Source organism: Pan troglodytes, chromosome 21 (genome assembly GCF_028858775.2).
Source record: "Pan troglodytes isolate AG18354 chromosome 21, NHGRI_mPanTro3-v2.0_pri, whole genome shotgun sequence".
Lineage (NCBI taxonomy): Eukaryota > Metazoa > Chordata > Mammalia > Primates > Hominidae > Pan > Pan troglodytes.
This window is the reverse complement of record NC_072419.2, coordinates 6,685,180-6,703,303: the sequence shown is the minus strand read 5'-3', so window position 1 is coordinate 6,703,303 and position 18,124 is coordinate 6,685,180. Positions and strand designations below refer to the sequence as shown.

Here is an 18,124-nt window from a genome sequence, read left to right as displayed (position 1 = left end):
GAGACATTGCAATAGACACCTCGAAATAAAAATGGTCATAAGGGATTATTATGAACAATTTTATGCCAACAAATTGGAGGACCTAGAAGAAATGGATAAATTTCTAGAAAAACTAACCCAACAAGATTGAATTGGGAAGAAACAAAAAGTTTGAACACTCCAACAACAAATAAAGAAATTGAAGAAGTGATTAAAAACTTTCCAAAATAGAAAAGCCTAGGACCAAATGGCTTCATGGCTGAATTTTATCAAACATTCAAAGAATAATTACTACCAACACTTCTTAGACTCTTCCAAAAATTAGAGCTACAGGGAATACTTCCAAACACATTTTGTGAGGCCAGCATCACCTTGATACCTAAAGCCAGACAAACATATTGTAAGAAAATAAAACCACAGGCCAATATCTCTGATAAATATTGACAAAAACCAAATTCAACAACACATTAAAGAAATTATGAATCATGGCCAAGTGGGATTTATCCCTGACATGCAAGACTGGCTAAACAGAATGAAAGATAAAAACCACATGATCATCTCAACTGGTGCAGGAAAGGCATTTTACAAAGTTCAGCATTCTTTCTTAACAAAAACTCTTAACACTTTAGGTATAGAAGGAAAGTTTCTCAACATAATAAAGGTCGTTTATAAGAAACCCACAGCTAACATCATAATCCATTGGGGACAACTGAAAACTTTTCCACAATTTAGTACATGGCAGGGATGCCCACTCTTGCTATTTCTATTCAACATAGTTTTGGAAGTACTAGCAAGAGCAATCAGACAAGAAAAATAAATAAAAGTCATCCAAATTGGAAAGGAGAAAGTAAAATAATCTCTATTTACAGATGATATGATCCTATATAGAGAGAATTCTAAAGATTCTACACATGCACACACACAAACACACAAACACACAAATTTTAAGAACTAATAAATGAATTCATTAAGTTGCAGGATACAAAATCAACATACAAACATCAGTAGCATTTCTATACATAAATAATGACCCGGCTGAAAATAATCAAGAAAACAATGCCATTTATGATAGCATCAAAAAAATACTTAGGAATAAGTTTAACCAAGGGGTGAAAGTATACTGAAAAGTATAAAACATTGATTGAATAAGACACAAATAAATAGATATCCTGTGCTCACTGATCATGGATCAAAAACATTAATATTATTAAAACATTCATACTACCAAAAACAATATACAGATTTAACACAACCCCTATCAAAATTTCAATAACATTCTTCATGGAAATAGAAAAGCAATACTAAAATTTGTATGGAGCCCCAAAAAACCAAGGCAATGTTGAGGAAAAAAAAGTTGGAGGTACCACACTTGCTGATTTAAAATTATATTACAAAGCTAAAGTAAAACCAAAACAGTATGATACTGGCATAAAAACAGAAACATAGACCAATGGAACAGAATAGAGAGCCCAGAAATAAATCAAGGCATATATATTCAACTAATTTTGGAGCAGGGCACCAAGAGGACATAATGGAGAAAGAAAAAAACCTCTTCAATAAATGGTGCCTGGGAAAACAAAAATGTAAAAGAATGAAATTGGACCCTTATCTTACACTATACACAGAAATAAAATGAATAGAGAACTAAATATAAGATCTGAAACCATAAAAATCCTAGAAGAGAACATAGGGAAAAAGTTATTTGACATTGGCCTTGGCAATGATTTCTTGGATATCACATCAAAAGCTCAGGCTACAAAAGCAAAAACAAATAAATGGGACTACCTCAAATTAAAAAGCTTTTTAGCTTTTCCATTTTTCATTTATTTATTTTATGCACTTTAAAATCTCTGGGTATTCTTTTTTAGCATTTTAAAATTTATTTTTATATGAGTGCCTGTAGATTTGCCGTATCCTTTAAAAAACAATTATTTTACTATATATTATAATTGTACATATTTTTGGTGTGCATATGGTGAAAGTCATTGGAGTGGAAGATATCAAGGAGCTTGGAAATTGGAAAGGAATTCAGAAGTTGTTGATGAACTCTGAAGTTATCAGCATGGATGGTTGAATGGCATCATAGACAACTATCTAGAGAGACAGTACTTGCTTTACTTTTGGAAATCAGTGTGCTTTGGCATTAAAACTCAGGGACTTGAAAATGATGGACACAGCCAAAGAATATAGTATGGTGCCTGGGGTGTAGGGAGTGGAGGGAGATATTCATGCATTCTATAATCTGGCAAGCATAAAATAATGCAAAAACGAAACAAGACTACCTATTCTTTAAGTTTTATGAAGGGTAAAAAATGATAAGGAGTGAAGCAAAGGGCTATGTTTATTTCTTTGAGGACTTCACTTTTCCCACACAACAAGAAAATTGTTGGTAAAATCTTCTGGGCTGTCTTCTCTCCCACTTACTAGAATAGGACTATTGCTATTCTTTTTTATGAGCATGTATTGGAATACGGTGATGGTGCTACACTCTAAGGCAGCGTTGTCCAACAGAAAAATATTGTGAGTCACATACATACTTTACATTTTTAGTAGCCACATTAAAAAAGTGAAAAGAAACAAGTGAAATTCACATTGTGTTTTATTTAAACTACTATATCTAAAATATTATTATACCATATCATCAATATAAAAATTATTAATGCAATCGATTGCATTTTCTACTAACTCTTCAAAATTTGGTGTGCGTTTACAATTGCAGCACACCTCAACTTGACTAGCCACATTTTAAGTGCTCAACAGCTAAATGTGACAAGTAACTATTGTATTGGACAATGCAGTTCTAAGGATTGAGATATTTTAAAAATCAAGAAACAATTTTTGTTCAGTAGAAAGTTACAGTATAGTTGACAAGTAAGATTCATACAGAAAGCTATCTATACATCTAGCGATCATTTATACTTTAGATCTTTCAATCTACTTATTTGTTTCTCAACGTTGTTGCAAAAAAAAAAAATCTGAAATGGCTTGCATTAAGATATACAAGGTAAAAAAAAAAAAAAAGCAAAATCCCAAAAGGCAAACAAGTATTGATTTCATGTTCAATTTATTTAAAGTCTAATACTACTTGTCAATTTGGCCTTCCGAGGAAATGCATCATATATTTTTAGTTGAGCTTCATTTTGGAAGTGACTAGAGATTGTGAGTTGGGGAAAATAATTAACTTACCCTGCTAAGCTCACACATCAATTAGGTAGCAGAGCTGGGAATAGAAAGCATAGTTTCCTCTTCTAGATGCATTGGGGAAGCTGCATGGAAATCTGGAATCCCTCACTTCTGTCAAATGCATATCCTGTTTGTGTCTCATAACCTGAATAAAGCTGATTATGTAACCAGGTTTCCCTGGCAGGTGTGAAACTATTTTTAGGAAAGATGTGTCATTGCTTAGAAGTAGATTAAAACAAACAAACAAATATATGGGTTGTTAGTCTACATAGAACAGGTGAGGCTGATCAAATTTCCCCCGCAGTGGATGAGTACAGTATAAGAAATATCAAGGCTAATTGAACTGTGAACCATTGATCATTGTTTAGAGAACAAATGAATCTTTCTCTGCCTGGTGGAGGAGGATGGTAACATTTCACTGCTTGAAACTCACGAGACTTTCAAAAACATGTATTTTTGGTGTTCAAATTTTAGGTCCTGCACCCAATGTTGTCTCAGACAAAATCTACCAAATCAGCAAAACGATTGAGGAATATGCTATATGTGCTGATCTCCGAATCGACCTATCTCGACTAGGAAGACAAGAATTTGACCTAGAGAACAAATTCAAACCATTCAGAGGTAACAGAGATTTTATTTTGAAGAAGTCAGAGTAACTATGTGGATGGGGCTGACTGGTTTCTGTAGGGAAGTAAACTCATGAAAATTATTGCATTGTTAATCTCAGGGGTGACTCGATAAATGTGTGTAAACTTAATATGGTGTAGAGAGAAGACATGAGAGCAGCCAAGATATTCAGAACTGGAAACTTTCAAAAACCACTTCCCAAACCCGATATCATTTTCAACATAGGAAAAGTTTTATGGTTGACTTCATTATAGCATTCCAAAAATAGGCTGTGAATTGCCAAAACTTGTCTAAACAATTAAGGTGAAGATGCTGGAATGCCTTAGTTAAGAAGAAACCTAACAAGTCAATGGGTTATTAAATTTCTCATGAAAGGTAGGAGTTTCTTTTCCAAGCCATAACCAAGCTTGGAATAATTACACATCAGCTTATTGAATGCATAATTATTGATCACCTGCCCTATACCAAGCACCGTGTTAGGAGATTTTACAAAGGAATTCAGTAACTATCAAATATATTTAGGCAAGTGATTCAAAAATTAAGGAACCAAAATGAGATTGTCAAAAATATTATCTTATATTGTAAAGCAAATATAACTTCTACAGTATTCAGAAGATAGCTTTTTGTTTTATAGATTAATTTTAGACCATATGACAACAACATTAATAACATGTATATATACAACATTTTCCCCCATATTTTATCATATTGCTTTTTCCTAGAAGGCATAGAATAGCAATAGATCTAACATGTTTTACTTTTTTAGTGCTTCTATAAGCTTGAACGCAGTTTGTGTTAAGATGGTATCCTCATTTTAGAAGTAATTTAACTTAGCCCAAAAGAGGAAATACCTGGTTTGTGTCCATGTGATATTTTAGGGATAGAGAAAAGATTAAAATGGATTGTGTGGGGGTCACAGTATTTGCCCAATGTTACCAAATCTTTCTTGAGAAGTTTTGAGTCAGTTGTTTGCTTAGGTAATGAGCAGAAATTTACAGAGAGCCATGATACTCACTGGAAGCAACAGTGCCTGCTTTTGCTAATCTAGCTGGGAGAATGCATAGGCATATGTGTGCACACGCATGGGATGGCTGGACAATTAAAGGCAAGGGGTACATTATATTAAGCAAAATGATTTCAATATGTTGATTACATATGGTTGGAAGGACTAGGCTTATTTTTGGCATCTTCACAATTTTTATAGTTGTCCAAGAGACCCGAATCTTCGTGGGCTCTCATTCAGGCTGATTGCTGCAGCCACATTGCTAGTTGAATGAGTTTTCTAAAAATGTTACTGATACCAGGAGATAGGTAGAGGGATTCCCTGGCTTCCAAGAATTTGGAGATAATCGTTTGGGATAATTTATGTGCTGTATTCTTGCTGGTTCAAGTGTTGAGCAAAGCTAGAGTTAATTAGGAACAAATAATTCCTCTGCATTTCACTTTAAAGTGTCAAGAGCATGAACTATATGATGTGAACTTTCCATTTTTACTGACTTCTTGTTCCCTCGTTTTTCACATTTGTTTGGTACTGTGTGTTACCTATTGTAAATACCAAATGTATTTAGGCAAGTGGTTCAAGAATTGAAGAGCCAGAATGAAATTGTCAAAAACATTATCCTATAATGTAGAGTGAGTAAAACTTCCAAAGTACTCAGGGCATAACCTTTTGTCTTACAGATTAATTTTTTTATGGTGGTAAAATATACATAACAAAATTTACCATTTTAAACATTGTCAGGTGTACACTTTATACAGGTTAATTTTTAATTACTTCATAGATTATTATGCTCCTCATGTAAAAAGATAATTTAAAAGTATCCATGTTACAAATATAATTATATTTGAATGAACACATAGATTACATTGACTTAAGTGTAAGAAAAAATATTTTTAGATATGTATTTGATCAGATGAAGGGATAATATTATATGGCATATTAAGATATCATCCATGAAATATCACACCTGGATTTACTAAAAATTATTGAAAGTGGGTTGGTAATATCTTCAGTGCAAGTTTAAAAGTATTTCAGGGTTTCAAAGTAGTATGTATTTGAAAAAGCTGAAAACAATATACATAAGTTTCAAAATTTAGCTAAGAATTTAAAAAAGCAGGGCTCCTGGACAAATTTTAGCACCTAAAGAATTGATTTACTACTTCTTGGAAAAGTACTTTCTGAGCATTAATTATACACTGATTGACAAGTATGAAAAATGTATTCTGAGCTTTTTGGTATGTCACATAAATGAATAAAACTTTTTGGATTCTTGGTTACTGGGTGGTGCTAGATACTGGAAAGCATTTGTGTTTAATGAGAACTTCTAGATATTTGCCATTCACTTGGAAATTGGGTGCTAGATTGGGCATGAATGAGATTTCACTCAAACCCAGGAATATATTCATCCCCAATTCTGCACTCGAATCTGGTAGGCACAATGGCATTTGGAAAATAGGGGTCACTACTGAGGTCACTTGCTGATTGGTTTCATACCAGCTGAGTCAGTCTTTGGCCAGCCCCCACAGGAAAGGCAACCGGATATGCCAAAATGCCTGTAAACATTGAGATGTGGGCTGTGTGCGTTGTTTTGGGAGGGGAAGTGGGAGCAGGAGTCACAGGGCACATTTTTATCTTAATTTATTCTTGTGGTTGATATTTTCCTTGCAAAGAAGAATTTATAACTTGGTATCATTTATACCCATTGAGCACCTGAAAAGCTTGTAGTATCTTGACTGTGCCCTGATTTGTGATTTTTGTCAACAAATGGGCACTTCGCTTCCCACATCATGTGTAGGGATATGATGGGCTTGTGACCAGAATTTCATGCTGTTAAGGTAGTGATTCTTTTTATGCTTCCAAGTATCTTTCATGGGTACAGTCAATGACATTTTCCTTTGTTTTTCTATCTTTAGTGGAAATAGTGGACCCAGTGGATATCTATCTTAACCTCCTTCGGACCATCTTTGACTTTCATGCCATCAAGAGTTTGCTGACTGGGCCCAGCCAACTGAAGATTCACGTTGACGCAATGCATGGAGGTAAGCTTGTGATTTTCTCCAAATCAGTGGGCAGGAAATATTGAGACCTCTACACCTGTTGGGTTTCAGAGGTTAAGAGGAAAGTTGGATTCATAGATATTCACACAACATGTGTATGTTCAGATATTTGGAATGCTCTGGAAAACTTCAGGACCCTTATTTCTGTCTTTGGATGTAAATGAAAACAAAAGTTGAACAAATGAGTTTGAGGCTATGCATGTTCAAGTGTGGAGTATAGTAAAACTGTTATTTATTTGATCATATGCATGGCATAGTTTAAACAGTCAAATAAATAGTTCAAGATTTATTGTGAAAAAAATCTGTACCCAACTCCTATCTTCCGCCAATTTGTTACCTTCCAGAGTTAAATTTTTCCATTTTTTCAGCTGTTTCTTTTTTGTATTTATCTCCCTATCATTAAATATTATGAATATACAGACCCTTGTTGATTTTTCAGTTTTGAGCATTACTGAATTCATACTACAGGAACTGGAGCTGCAGCTCTTTTTCACCCTCTCCACCCCCCACCCACCTCTCCCCCCACCCTTTCCACCCACCAGTTAGGGAATCCTAGCATGCTTCCCTAATTATATCATCAGTTTGGTAAGATCATTGTCTAGTGTTTACATTACCACATCACTGCTGAGCCATGCAATATGCTATATTTCCTTTACAGTACAACTTTTTGATTTCCTTGGAAACAGCAATTATCTTGTTTTCTCATTGCTTGCTTTTAATCAAGTATGTTTACCACTCTTAATCCTCAAGCTCTCCCCTAGTGTCTAAATCTTCCTTCACTTCATTTTCCTGGAGACTTTGATCTGCCCCACTCTGCCCTGGTTGCTCTCTGAGCATGCTGTCATCATGAAATCTCCCTTTATCACCACGGTAGTAATTCTTTTTACACATCTCCTATGTTAAATGTCCTGTCCCCTGGTTTCTTTGTCTGACACCTTGATTTACTCGCACATTTTGGAGGAACACATTCTCCAGGAGCTCAGTGAGAGAAAGCTCATGGTAGGTAAATATTTTGTGTATTGTGTATCTGAAAAGGCCTTTTATTCTACACTTGCCCTTGATTAATATTTGACTGATATGGAAATCTATGTTGGATATTATTTTTCTTTAGAAGTTTGAGGGCATTGCTCTACTGTGTTATAGCTATTATATTAAACTTGAGAAATCCAGTGCTATTTTGATTTTTAATCCATTGTCTTTCCTTTTTCTTCTCTGGAAGCTGTTAGGACCTTTGACTTATCTTCAGTGTTCCTCTGTTTTACAATAATGGATCTTAGTGTGGGACTCTATCTTTATTATATCGGACACCTGATGGACCCTTTCAGTCTGAACACTTGTGTCCTTTAATTCTGGAAAAGTTTTTGAATTACTATTTAGTAACCATTCTGGTTATTTTTACTACTGAATCGATCCTTTAATTATTCTATTTCCCCTTCTCCTCCCCAGTTTTTCATCTCTTTATTTTGTTCTACTTTCTGGGAAATTTCCTTGACTTTATCTTCCAGTCCTTTAGTTCTACCATTATATTTTTAATTTCCCAAAACTTTTGTTTGTATTTTCCAAAGATTCTCTCTTGTAAAAACACATCCTAGTTATGTTTCATGGATACCATATCTTTTTAAACTTAGGTTTACTGAGGTATAATTTATACACAGTGAAACTCACTCCTGGTAGGTATACAGTTTGATAAGATTTGACGAACATTTACAGTCATGTAACCACTATCACAATCAAGATTGAATATTTCCATCACCCCAAAGAGTTTTTTGCAGCCCTTTGTAGTCAAACCTCTCCCCTTATCCCCAGCCCCTGGCAACCACTCATCTGCTTTCTGCTCCCATAGTTTTGCATTTTCCAGAAAGTTATATAAATGGAAGCATACAATATGTCACCTTTTGCTTCAAGCTTCTTTCACTCAGCATAATAATTTTGATATACATTCTTGGTGTTGCATGTATCAGTAGTTGTTCCTTTTACTGCTGAATACAATTTTATTGTGTTGTCGATATACCACCATTTGTTTATCCATTCACTGGTTAATGAAAATTAGATTTCTTTTTCTTCTTGTTGTTGGCTATTGTAAAGAAAGATACTGTGAACATTTGTGAACAAGTCTGTATGTTTTCATTTGTCTTGGGTAAACAGCTAGGAATGGGATTGCTGAGTCACATGATACATGTATGTTTCCCTTTATAAGAAATGGCCAAATCATTTTCCAAAATGCCTGTTCCATTTGCACCACTGGCAGTGCATGAGGGCTCCAGTTTATCTGTATCTTCACCAATACTTGGTACTGTCAGTCTTTTCCATTTTAGCCATTCTACTCTATCTTGTTAATCTCTATTAGGATATTACTGATATATTTTAAAAAGTTTTCTTCTCCCTGTATAATTTTTGTTTCCTCCAGGTTTCTCTTTTTGTTTATTTTCACCTCATCTCAAATACATTTCTCAAAATTTTGGTGATCCTTGGCTTTCTGGCATATTTAAGAATGAGGCACTAAAAATCTGCTGGGAGCTCTGAGCCTGCTGTGGGTCTTCTCCATGGGCCTTACTCTAAGGGCTTCTGGCTAGGCTGTTCTGTTCTTTCTTGTTGGGCTGATCATATTCCTCAGGAAAAGAACTTTCAGGTTCTTGCCTTAGCATTATCTGGCCTACAGGGAAGACAGCTTTGCTTTTTTTCCAAATAGTATGAGCAATGTTTCTGGGTTTCAGCCTCATTGCCTGGTTTATACTGTATGTCCATCTTTGAATCAATTGCTCTGGCTGGAAGATGGAGGACGCTGATTGTGCAGACCTAGGTCACCTCCTTAGCCTTGGGGAGGTGGGATTTAGCCATACCCAGACCCCATGAACTGAGATGGGGAAGGGAGTTTTTCTCCAATAGAAATCCCAAATGCTGTATCCAGAGGAAGAGGAAATGTGTGCTGGGCAGGCAGAATCAAGAGATGTGCACTATTGGAGGATTGTGTGTTGTATTGGTGGAAAATAAGTGGAAAGCAATATCTTTCAGATATTTCAGCTAGGAGGATTACATGCTGTTCCACAAATGTGCCTTATGTTCTACCTCAGGCTCTGTTCCCTTGCTCATAATGTTCCTTCAATTTAGATGGGCTTCCCACTCCAAACCCAAACACTTGCCAACTTTATATTATTCCATCAAGTTCCACCAGAAATGCTGCTTCTTCCTTGAAGCCTTATGTGTGGTTATTGCTTCTCTGAAGCCGTTGGATATAATTATTTCATCAATGTGCATTGTTTAGTCTTACCACTGCAGTCATTCATTTGCAGCTTTGACTCATCCCACTACTAGATTACAAGCCCAGGAATGTAGAAACTATGTGCTTTGCATCCCTTCAATATGATCTCTTCATTTCCTAGCAGAGCAGCTCCATATTGCATACTCCATAATGTTCATTGAACTGGAAAATACTATTCCTTGGCATGTATTTTGGTAAAATGTGCTTGTTTTTATATGCTTCAGTGGTTTATAGTGTTTAATTATATACTTGGCAGAGTCCAAATGATTGCAGAGACAAAGAACATTGCTAGAGCCCTTTAATGCTTTTGCATATATTCAGCTAAAGCTTTTAATACATGAAAAGCAACAGGCAGTGAATCATTATTATGTAGCTGATTTCTTTCTGGCAACCTTTTAGAAAAATTTCAGGTGAAAAAATGTATGTAACTAGATGATTGAATACATCTTCTGTATTCCTACCACAGTAACTGGCACATAGTAGATGCTCAATAAATAGTAGTTCAAGCAAATATTGTTCTATATTGTATCTTTAAAACGATTGTAAATTTATATTTTTCTTCTGGGTTATTAAATGGTGTTTCCTGTACTATTCAGAACAAAATACTCTGGGGAGAAGGTTCTGCAAATATTTAATATTGCTGTGTATCTATTTTTAGTTATGGGACTTTATGTGAGAAAAGTTCTGTGTGATGAGCTGGGGGCCCCAGCCAATTCTGCAATAAACTGTGTTCCCCTGGAAGACTTTGGAGGGCAGCACCCTGACCGAAACCTGACATATGCAACGACTCTTCTGGAAGCAATGAAAGGAGGAGAATATGGATTTGGAGCTGCATTTGATGCTGATGGGGTAAGTAGGAAAGCTCTCTGTCTGCTGACCCTTTGATCATATAATGAGCCATGCACTGGAAAGCAGAGAATTAATGAACACATCTGGAGCTAACATGTATGGGACATGTGTGCCCTAACTGGCTCTGCATCTGCCCTTCTGTTTAATGACTAAGTATTGCAATTAAATAGTGATTACTTTTCTTAGTTCCAGATTTACATTATGGCATACAAAGGTTGTTTATTTAAAAATATATATTTTTCAATAAATCTTTATTTATTCAATAAATCTTTATTTATCAGGTGGCCTGAGCTTGGTGTTGTTGAAAGCACCAAGTTAAGAAATCAGCTATTTCTGCAAGAAGCAGTGTTCTCTATTATGTTTGGGAGAAAGAAAGAATTAGGTATTTGGGGGCTTCTAAAGCTTGAGCCACATTTCAACAGGTGGAACATATTCCTGGTGTGTCAAGATTCTGGGCCCTTGGTACTCAGAGATTTCGAAGAATGTTTCCCATGTTCTCTTTGGCCTCATTCAAGTTGTTAGATTGTTAAATATAAGATGGCAGTAAAGTGGATTGTGATGATTATGGGAATGGGCTGCTAGCAGATGCTTCTGTCCAATCATTTTTACGCATTCCTTCCTACAGGACTGTTATATGATCCTAGGCCAAAATGGCTTCTTTGTGAGCCCTTCTGACTCCCTGGCCATCATTGCTGCCAACCTCTCTTGCATTCCATGTTTCCGTCAGATGAGGGTCCGCGGGTTTGGGAGGAGTATGCCAACCAGCATGGCCCTGGACAGGTAAGCAAGGATGTCACCGTGAAAAACTTTATGGTAGACCTTTGGCGTCGATGTCTCCTTTGTTGGTTGCTGGCGCTTATTCTCCCCTGCTCCATTTGGGAATGCGTTGAAAGCATGGGAACACGGTATAGTGTACTGGGTAGAAGCTGGAGAATCAGGTGGCCTGAGCTTAATTCTTGGTTCTGCCACTTACTAGTTGTGGGAATTTAGACTTATTTAGTCTCTGTGCCTCAGTTTTCTTATCTGTAAAATGTGGATAATAATAGTGATATCTTTATATGGATTGTCATGAAGTACAAATGAGGTGCTTCATGTAGAACATTTAACATGGTGCCTGGTACATAGTAAATACTACATAAATGTTTAGCAACAGAACTTATTAACCTGAAAGTATGTATGTATAAGTGAGGGGAAAAAAGCATGGGTTTTGAGGTCAGATTATATTATGTTCAAATGCTAACTTATAGCCTTATTAGCGCTGTACAAATAGAAAAATGATACTTCATAGGTTTATTGTAAGAATGAAACGAGACAGTGCATGGAAAATACCCAACAAGAGGTTCACTCAGTAGGGCTCTAACTAACCCTATTAGGTTTCATTCTTCTTGCTCTGTCCATTCCTCTTGTCTATCACCCTATATTATAAAACATTGAATTTCAGAGTCTGACACTTTCAACCAGCACGTGTTATTATAGAAACAGTGTATGTGCCTGGTGGAAAGTTAGAAAACACAAATAAGAGAATGTAAACATCATATCCCCTACCTTGGGTTACCTATGTTAATAGAAAAACTTATATTCCTTACTGTATCTCTTTCTATACATATACGTTATACACATATAATTAAAATACATAATATAATATACATAATATATATACATATATAATTTATTTGCCTGTGATAATACCAAAGACATCAAAAAGTACATTGCTTGTAACCTGCTTTTTCTTTTCCATCAACAATTGCCAACTACCAATTAATAAATTTTGGCCGGGCATGGCGACTCACATCTGTAATCCTAGAGCTTTGAGTGGCTGAGGTGGGAGGATCACTTGAGGCCAGGAATTCAAGACCAGCCTGGGCAATAGAGCAAAACCCTGTCTCTACAAAAAATTTTCTTTAATCAACCAGGTGTAGTGGCATGTTCCTGTAGTCCCACACCAAATGTTGATTAGAATAGGAAGCAACTAGAACTTTCATACATTGCAAACAAAAGTGTAGAATGGAAGACAGTTTGGCAGTTTCCTGTAAAATGGAGCCTACAGCTGACCAACATTCCATTCCTAAATATTTACCCAAAAATAATGGAGATGTGTCCAGAAAAGACCTGTGTAGTAATATACATAGTTGCATGATTCATAATAGCTAATAACTGGAAACAATACAAATGTCCATCAACAGGAGATTGCAAAAATAAATTGTGATATATTTATATATTCGTATACTACACAATAACAAGGAATGAAATTCTGACACATGCAGTGGGTGTGGATGAATAAAAAAAAATTAAATGATAAAAAGCCAGTAACAAACAAATACATAATATATAATTCCATTTCTGTGAAGTTTCAGAACAGGTAAACATATATGTGGCAATAGAAATTATTACAATTTTACTGTATGAGGGGTAGGAAGAAGGCACTGGGAAACATTCTGAGGTGACGGGAATGTTCTGTGTCTTAATCTGGGTGGTGGTTACATGGATGTGCACACTTTTCAAAACTCATTGAATTGTACCCATAAGATGCATTTCACTGTATATAAATTTTACCTTATGAATGAATCAACACCATGAAAAAATAGCCACGAAATCCAGAAGATGAGATTCTATGGGACAAATTAGCTAGGTGTGATGATGCACGCCTGTAATCCCAGCTACTTGGGAGGCTGAGGCAGGAAAATCGCTTGAACCCAGGAGACAGAGGTTGCAGTGAGCCAATACCATGCCATTGCACTCCAGCCTGGGCAACAAGAGAACAAGAGTGAAACTCTGTCTCAACAACAACAACAACAAAAATACTGAAGGGCCATAACACGTGGTTCTAAATGAGATACTACATTGGGCAAACCATTCAAAAAAGACATTCTGGAGACACTGAGGGAAAATTTCAGTATGATCTTAGTTTCAGATGACATAAAAATTATTTATTTGTTTATTTTAGAGAAAGGGTCTCACTCTGTTGCCCAGGCTGGAGTGCAGTGGTACGATCATAGTTCACTGTAACCTTCAACTGCTGGGCTCAAGCAATCCTCCCAACTCAGCCTCCTGAGTAGCTAGGACTACACATGCGCCATCATACCCAGTTAATTTTAAAAACATTTTTTGTAGAAATGAGATCTTGCTATGTTGCCTAGGCTGGTCTCAAACTCCTGGCCTCAAGTGATCCCCCTGCTTCAGCCTCCCAAAGTGCTGGGATTATGGGCATGAGCCACTGAACCTGGCTACTTTTAATCTTCTTATTAGTATCTTTTGATGAGCAGAAGTTTTAAATTTTGATGAAGTCTAGTTTATTTTTCTTATAATTAATGGATTATATGATTATTATATATGTCTTTGTCAACTACAAGAAATTTTTGCTTCCTCCAAGGTCAGAGAGATATTTTCTCTATATTTTCTTCTAGAGTCATTGCAGTTTCAACTTTTACATTTATGTCTAGAATGATTTTGAATTAATTTTTGAGCACGGTATAAGGTAGGGGTCGAGGTTCACTTATTTCCCTTATCCAGTTTTTCCAATCCCATTTTTAAAAAAGAATTTTCTTTCCCCTGAATAGCCTTGGCACCATTATTAAAAATCTGTTGACCATATATATGTAGATCTATTTCAGGATTCTCTATTCTATACCACTGATCCATTTGTTGATTCGTATGTAAATATTACACTGAAATTAGGTGAGCTTCCCAACATGTTTTTCTTCTTTGTCAAATTAAAGGGAAATTATATATTCTAGGTCCTCTGCATTTTATTTCATTTTAGAACCAACATCTCAATTTCTACCAAAGCCTACTGGGATTTTGATTGGGATTATGTTGAATCTATAGAGCCATTTGGGGAGAATAGTATTTTAATAATCTTGAATCTTCCAATCCATGAATGTGGTATATCTCTCTATTTAGGTTTTCTTTAATTTCTCTTACATGTATTTCAAAATTTTAAATGTAGAGATCTTATACAATTTTTGTTAAATTTATTTCTGAGTATTTTGATGCTATTATAAATGTTTTATGAATTTAATTTTCCAATTATTTGCTGCTGGTGCTTTTTTGTAAATTGACCTTGTATTCTTCACTACAGGGGAGAAGAATCACCTACCTTTTGGATGTCTCCCACTCTACTTGTCTCCCTGAGGTGATATGGACCTTAAGTCCACGATGGTGAACTAAACTCAGTTTAAAATTCTTGCCTAGCAGCACCAAAGAGTGGTATGTGATTCCATGTTTTCTCCCATTTACATTTGCCTACACCCTTCCTTTAAAAAAAAAAAAAAAAAGACTCCGTAGAATTGTAGGGAACAAAGCAAAAATGGGACCATTTCTAGAAATTGAGAACTCAGAGTCATATAGGATCCTGAGTGATATGTAGGGTATTTAATAATATGGGAGTATATTTAACCCTTCCACTTATACAGAATCTTATAATTTAGAAATAATTTGTAACATATCAACTCACTTGATCTTTGCAATAATTTTATGAGGTAATTGAGATAGGCATTACTCTCCTCATATTAAAGATGTTGAACCAATGATCAGAGAGCTTAAGTGACTTGTACAAGGTCACACAGTGAATTAGAAATTGACTCAGGATTTGAAACTAGGTCTTCTGATAATAGGGTACTACTGTATCTGCCCAATAACTATAATTGGATCAAAAGGGTCCCTGATAAACCAGCTGAGAATATTGTCCCCTGTGTGCTAGCAAATAACTTTCCAAACCATGGCTAGGTGAGGCTGGTTTTACTCTGACAACAAAAACCATTTGTCCTTGTTTCTTGTGGAAATTTCCCAGCAGTTCTTGATTTCACTTTATACCCCTCCTTCTCAATAAATCTCTGTTTCAGTCAGAAACCAGAGGCCTTGCTTAGAAATTTCACAAAGGACCTGTTCTGATATGTAAGTGACCATTTAAAAGGATTATTCATGCTTGCTGGTTGGGAATCAGAATTCTGTGGGGCTCTGACGTAGTGATTTGTTCTGGGTATTTGATCTGTTGTGTAGGTCCCAGGTGGATTCTCATGATGGACACTTCATAAGCTTCTTTTTTCCTGGGTAAAATCAATGCAGCTTCAAAATTTTGACCTTGACAGTGGTTTCCCATATAGCTTATTTTTTTAATTAGTAAAATTATAGGAATGTGCCCATAAATGCCAGGCCCTGGAATAATAACAACTGAGGACACAGTTGAGACCCATTAAATGACACACTTGCCTAAACTCCTGGGATTCCAGAATAAGGGGAGGCCTGTACCCTTGAGGCTGATGAATTATTCAGACAAACTTTCATTGTTCACAGATAATTGTGGTTCCCCAAGGGAAGATTTTCAGTGTCTTTAATTTCTACTCTTACAGTGTCACTAAAACAAGGATTCAATTTAGCCCAGAATAATACAGTTTCAGCCTTGAAAATGGCATTCTTTTGGGGCTTTGTCATTCTAAATGTGTCTGATTTGTGGTTGCAGATGAATCTGTGTTGCTGAAACATTTTGGTTCAAATGATTTCAGAAGTAAAACACATTGAAAGTATGTTTGTGGCCTGAGGTCCGTCTCCACCCCATGTAGAGGTATTAAATAATCCTTTGTGTCATCATCCTTCAACAGTATTTATGAAGCACCCATCTGTGCTTGGGGCTGTGCCGAATTCTGTGCAAAACAAGGCAAACACACACAGCCTGAAGCCCTATTCACTAGACATATTTACAGTCTCAAACACGGCTAGCATCCTTGCATACATCCCAAGAAGCCAGATCTAAAAACTATGTTTTGACTATGAAAAAGGCCATCCAAGGTCCACCACCCATAAACAGGGTGGTGAATGGATTAGTACTCATCTACCCTCTATTTGCTCTTATGCCACCCCTATGGTTCACCATTTATCCACTCAAGAAATATTTATTAAGGACCTCCTATGTCCTAGGCATGGTCCCCGTGGTGGTGCTTTCAGTCTAATGGGGAAGACAAAGAATAACAAGTAAGGGAAACATACAGAAACACAAATTGTAACACAGGCTAGTGGAAATGAACTTGGTGCAGTACTCATTGGTGGGCATCGAGCATCTTGCTTAGATAGGAGATCCAGGGAAGGACTCTTGGAGGAGATTAGGCATAGGACCAAAGATCAGAAACAGGTATCTGGACCTGACTGTGATGCTGGGATTAGAAATGACACCCACACATGTGAAAACACTTATTCCTCAGAAGGTAGTCTACAGCTATTTGTTGCCAATCCCCAATCTAAAATATGTACTATAGCTTTATCTTGAACATACTTAGCTGATCGTTGGAATCCAGACAGTGTTAATCCTGCAAGTATGCAAGTATCTACTGATCTCTGGTGATCTCGATTCTTACCACATCCTTTAGATCTGTGCTGTTTCATCTCCCAGATCAGTCATGATGGATGACAGTGGTGGAAGAGATAGTGATGTGAGCTCATATGTAATTACTCAGTCTCCCATACATTGCTTCTGCTATAGAATGATGGGAATTATTTTGCTTTAGCAGATAAATATGTTCAAATGTAACCTATATTAACATAAAAGAAAAAAGAAGAAAGCCCTTTATCCTGTAAGTTATTGCCCTGAAACTCTGTATAGCTGATTCAGTTAGGATCAAGGCAGGAAAGAGATGGCACCCTCAAAAAGGTCTTACTAAAGAGAATTTAGTAATTGTAACTTAATAACCTGGTCTAAGGAACGGATGAGGTTAAGGAAACCAAAAAACACAAGAAGGAATGGGGAGGTAGCTTAGCATCAGCAATAGCAGGAAGCTGTTAACACCACTAGGACTAAGAAGGGTCCAGGGGAGAGGTCAGGGTGACCACAGCCTAGTGAGGTCTGGAGTTGTGAAAAGTGGGTGGTCAGACAAGAGCTGAACTTGGCAGGGGGGGAGAAATGCCCCAACTTGTCTCTTCTCACCCTCCAACCTCCTGCTGGTGCCTCCTATAACCAAACCGCACTGGAAGCCAGAGGGCAGCCTATGGAGTTCCGCCTCCTGGGGAAGAGAACAGGGCATTTGATGAAGTGGGGATTTTGGGGTAGAAGGGGACAAAAAGCCACCAGCATAAATGGCACAATGGCCCATCTTTTTGCTTATTTCTACTTGCTTATCTCCTAGTCTCACCCTCTTCCCTCTTTTTTGGACTTCAGGCATAGAGAGTCGAGTTAATCATACT

General features: G+C 36.5%; 2 protein-coding genes across 2 annotated transcripts in view; both read left to right on the top strand.

Moving 5' to 3' along the window:
* Nucleotides 1-11,738, top strand: part of LOC112207866 (phosphoglucomutase-like protein 5) — a 36,513-nt gene extending 24,775 nt beyond the window's left edge. Inside the window, exons 3-6 of the mRNA XM_054674975.2 lie at nucleotides 3,637-3,783; nucleotides 6,703-6,828; nucleotides 10,764-10,954; nucleotides 11,580-11,738. Of these exons, the coding sequence (XP_054530950.2) occupies nucleotides 3,637-3,783; nucleotides 6,703-6,828; nucleotides 10,764-10,954; nucleotides 11,580-11,738 (623 nt within the window). The remainder of the gene's footprint in view (nucleotides 1-3,636; nucleotides 3,784-6,702; nucleotides 6,829-10,763; nucleotides 10,955-11,579) is intronic.
* A 3,294-nt stretch (nucleotides 11,739-15,032) lies between these two features.
* The window catches only part of LOC735365 (KN motif and ankyrin repeat domain-containing protein 1-like), a 96,046-nt gene continuing 92,954 nt past the window's right edge, over nucleotides 15,033-18,124 (top strand). Inside the window, exon 1 of the mRNA XM_063802972.1 lies at nucleotides 15,033-15,160. The gene's annotated coding sequence lies outside the window, so the exon portion shown is untranslated. The remainder of the gene's footprint in view (nucleotides 15,161-18,124) is intronic.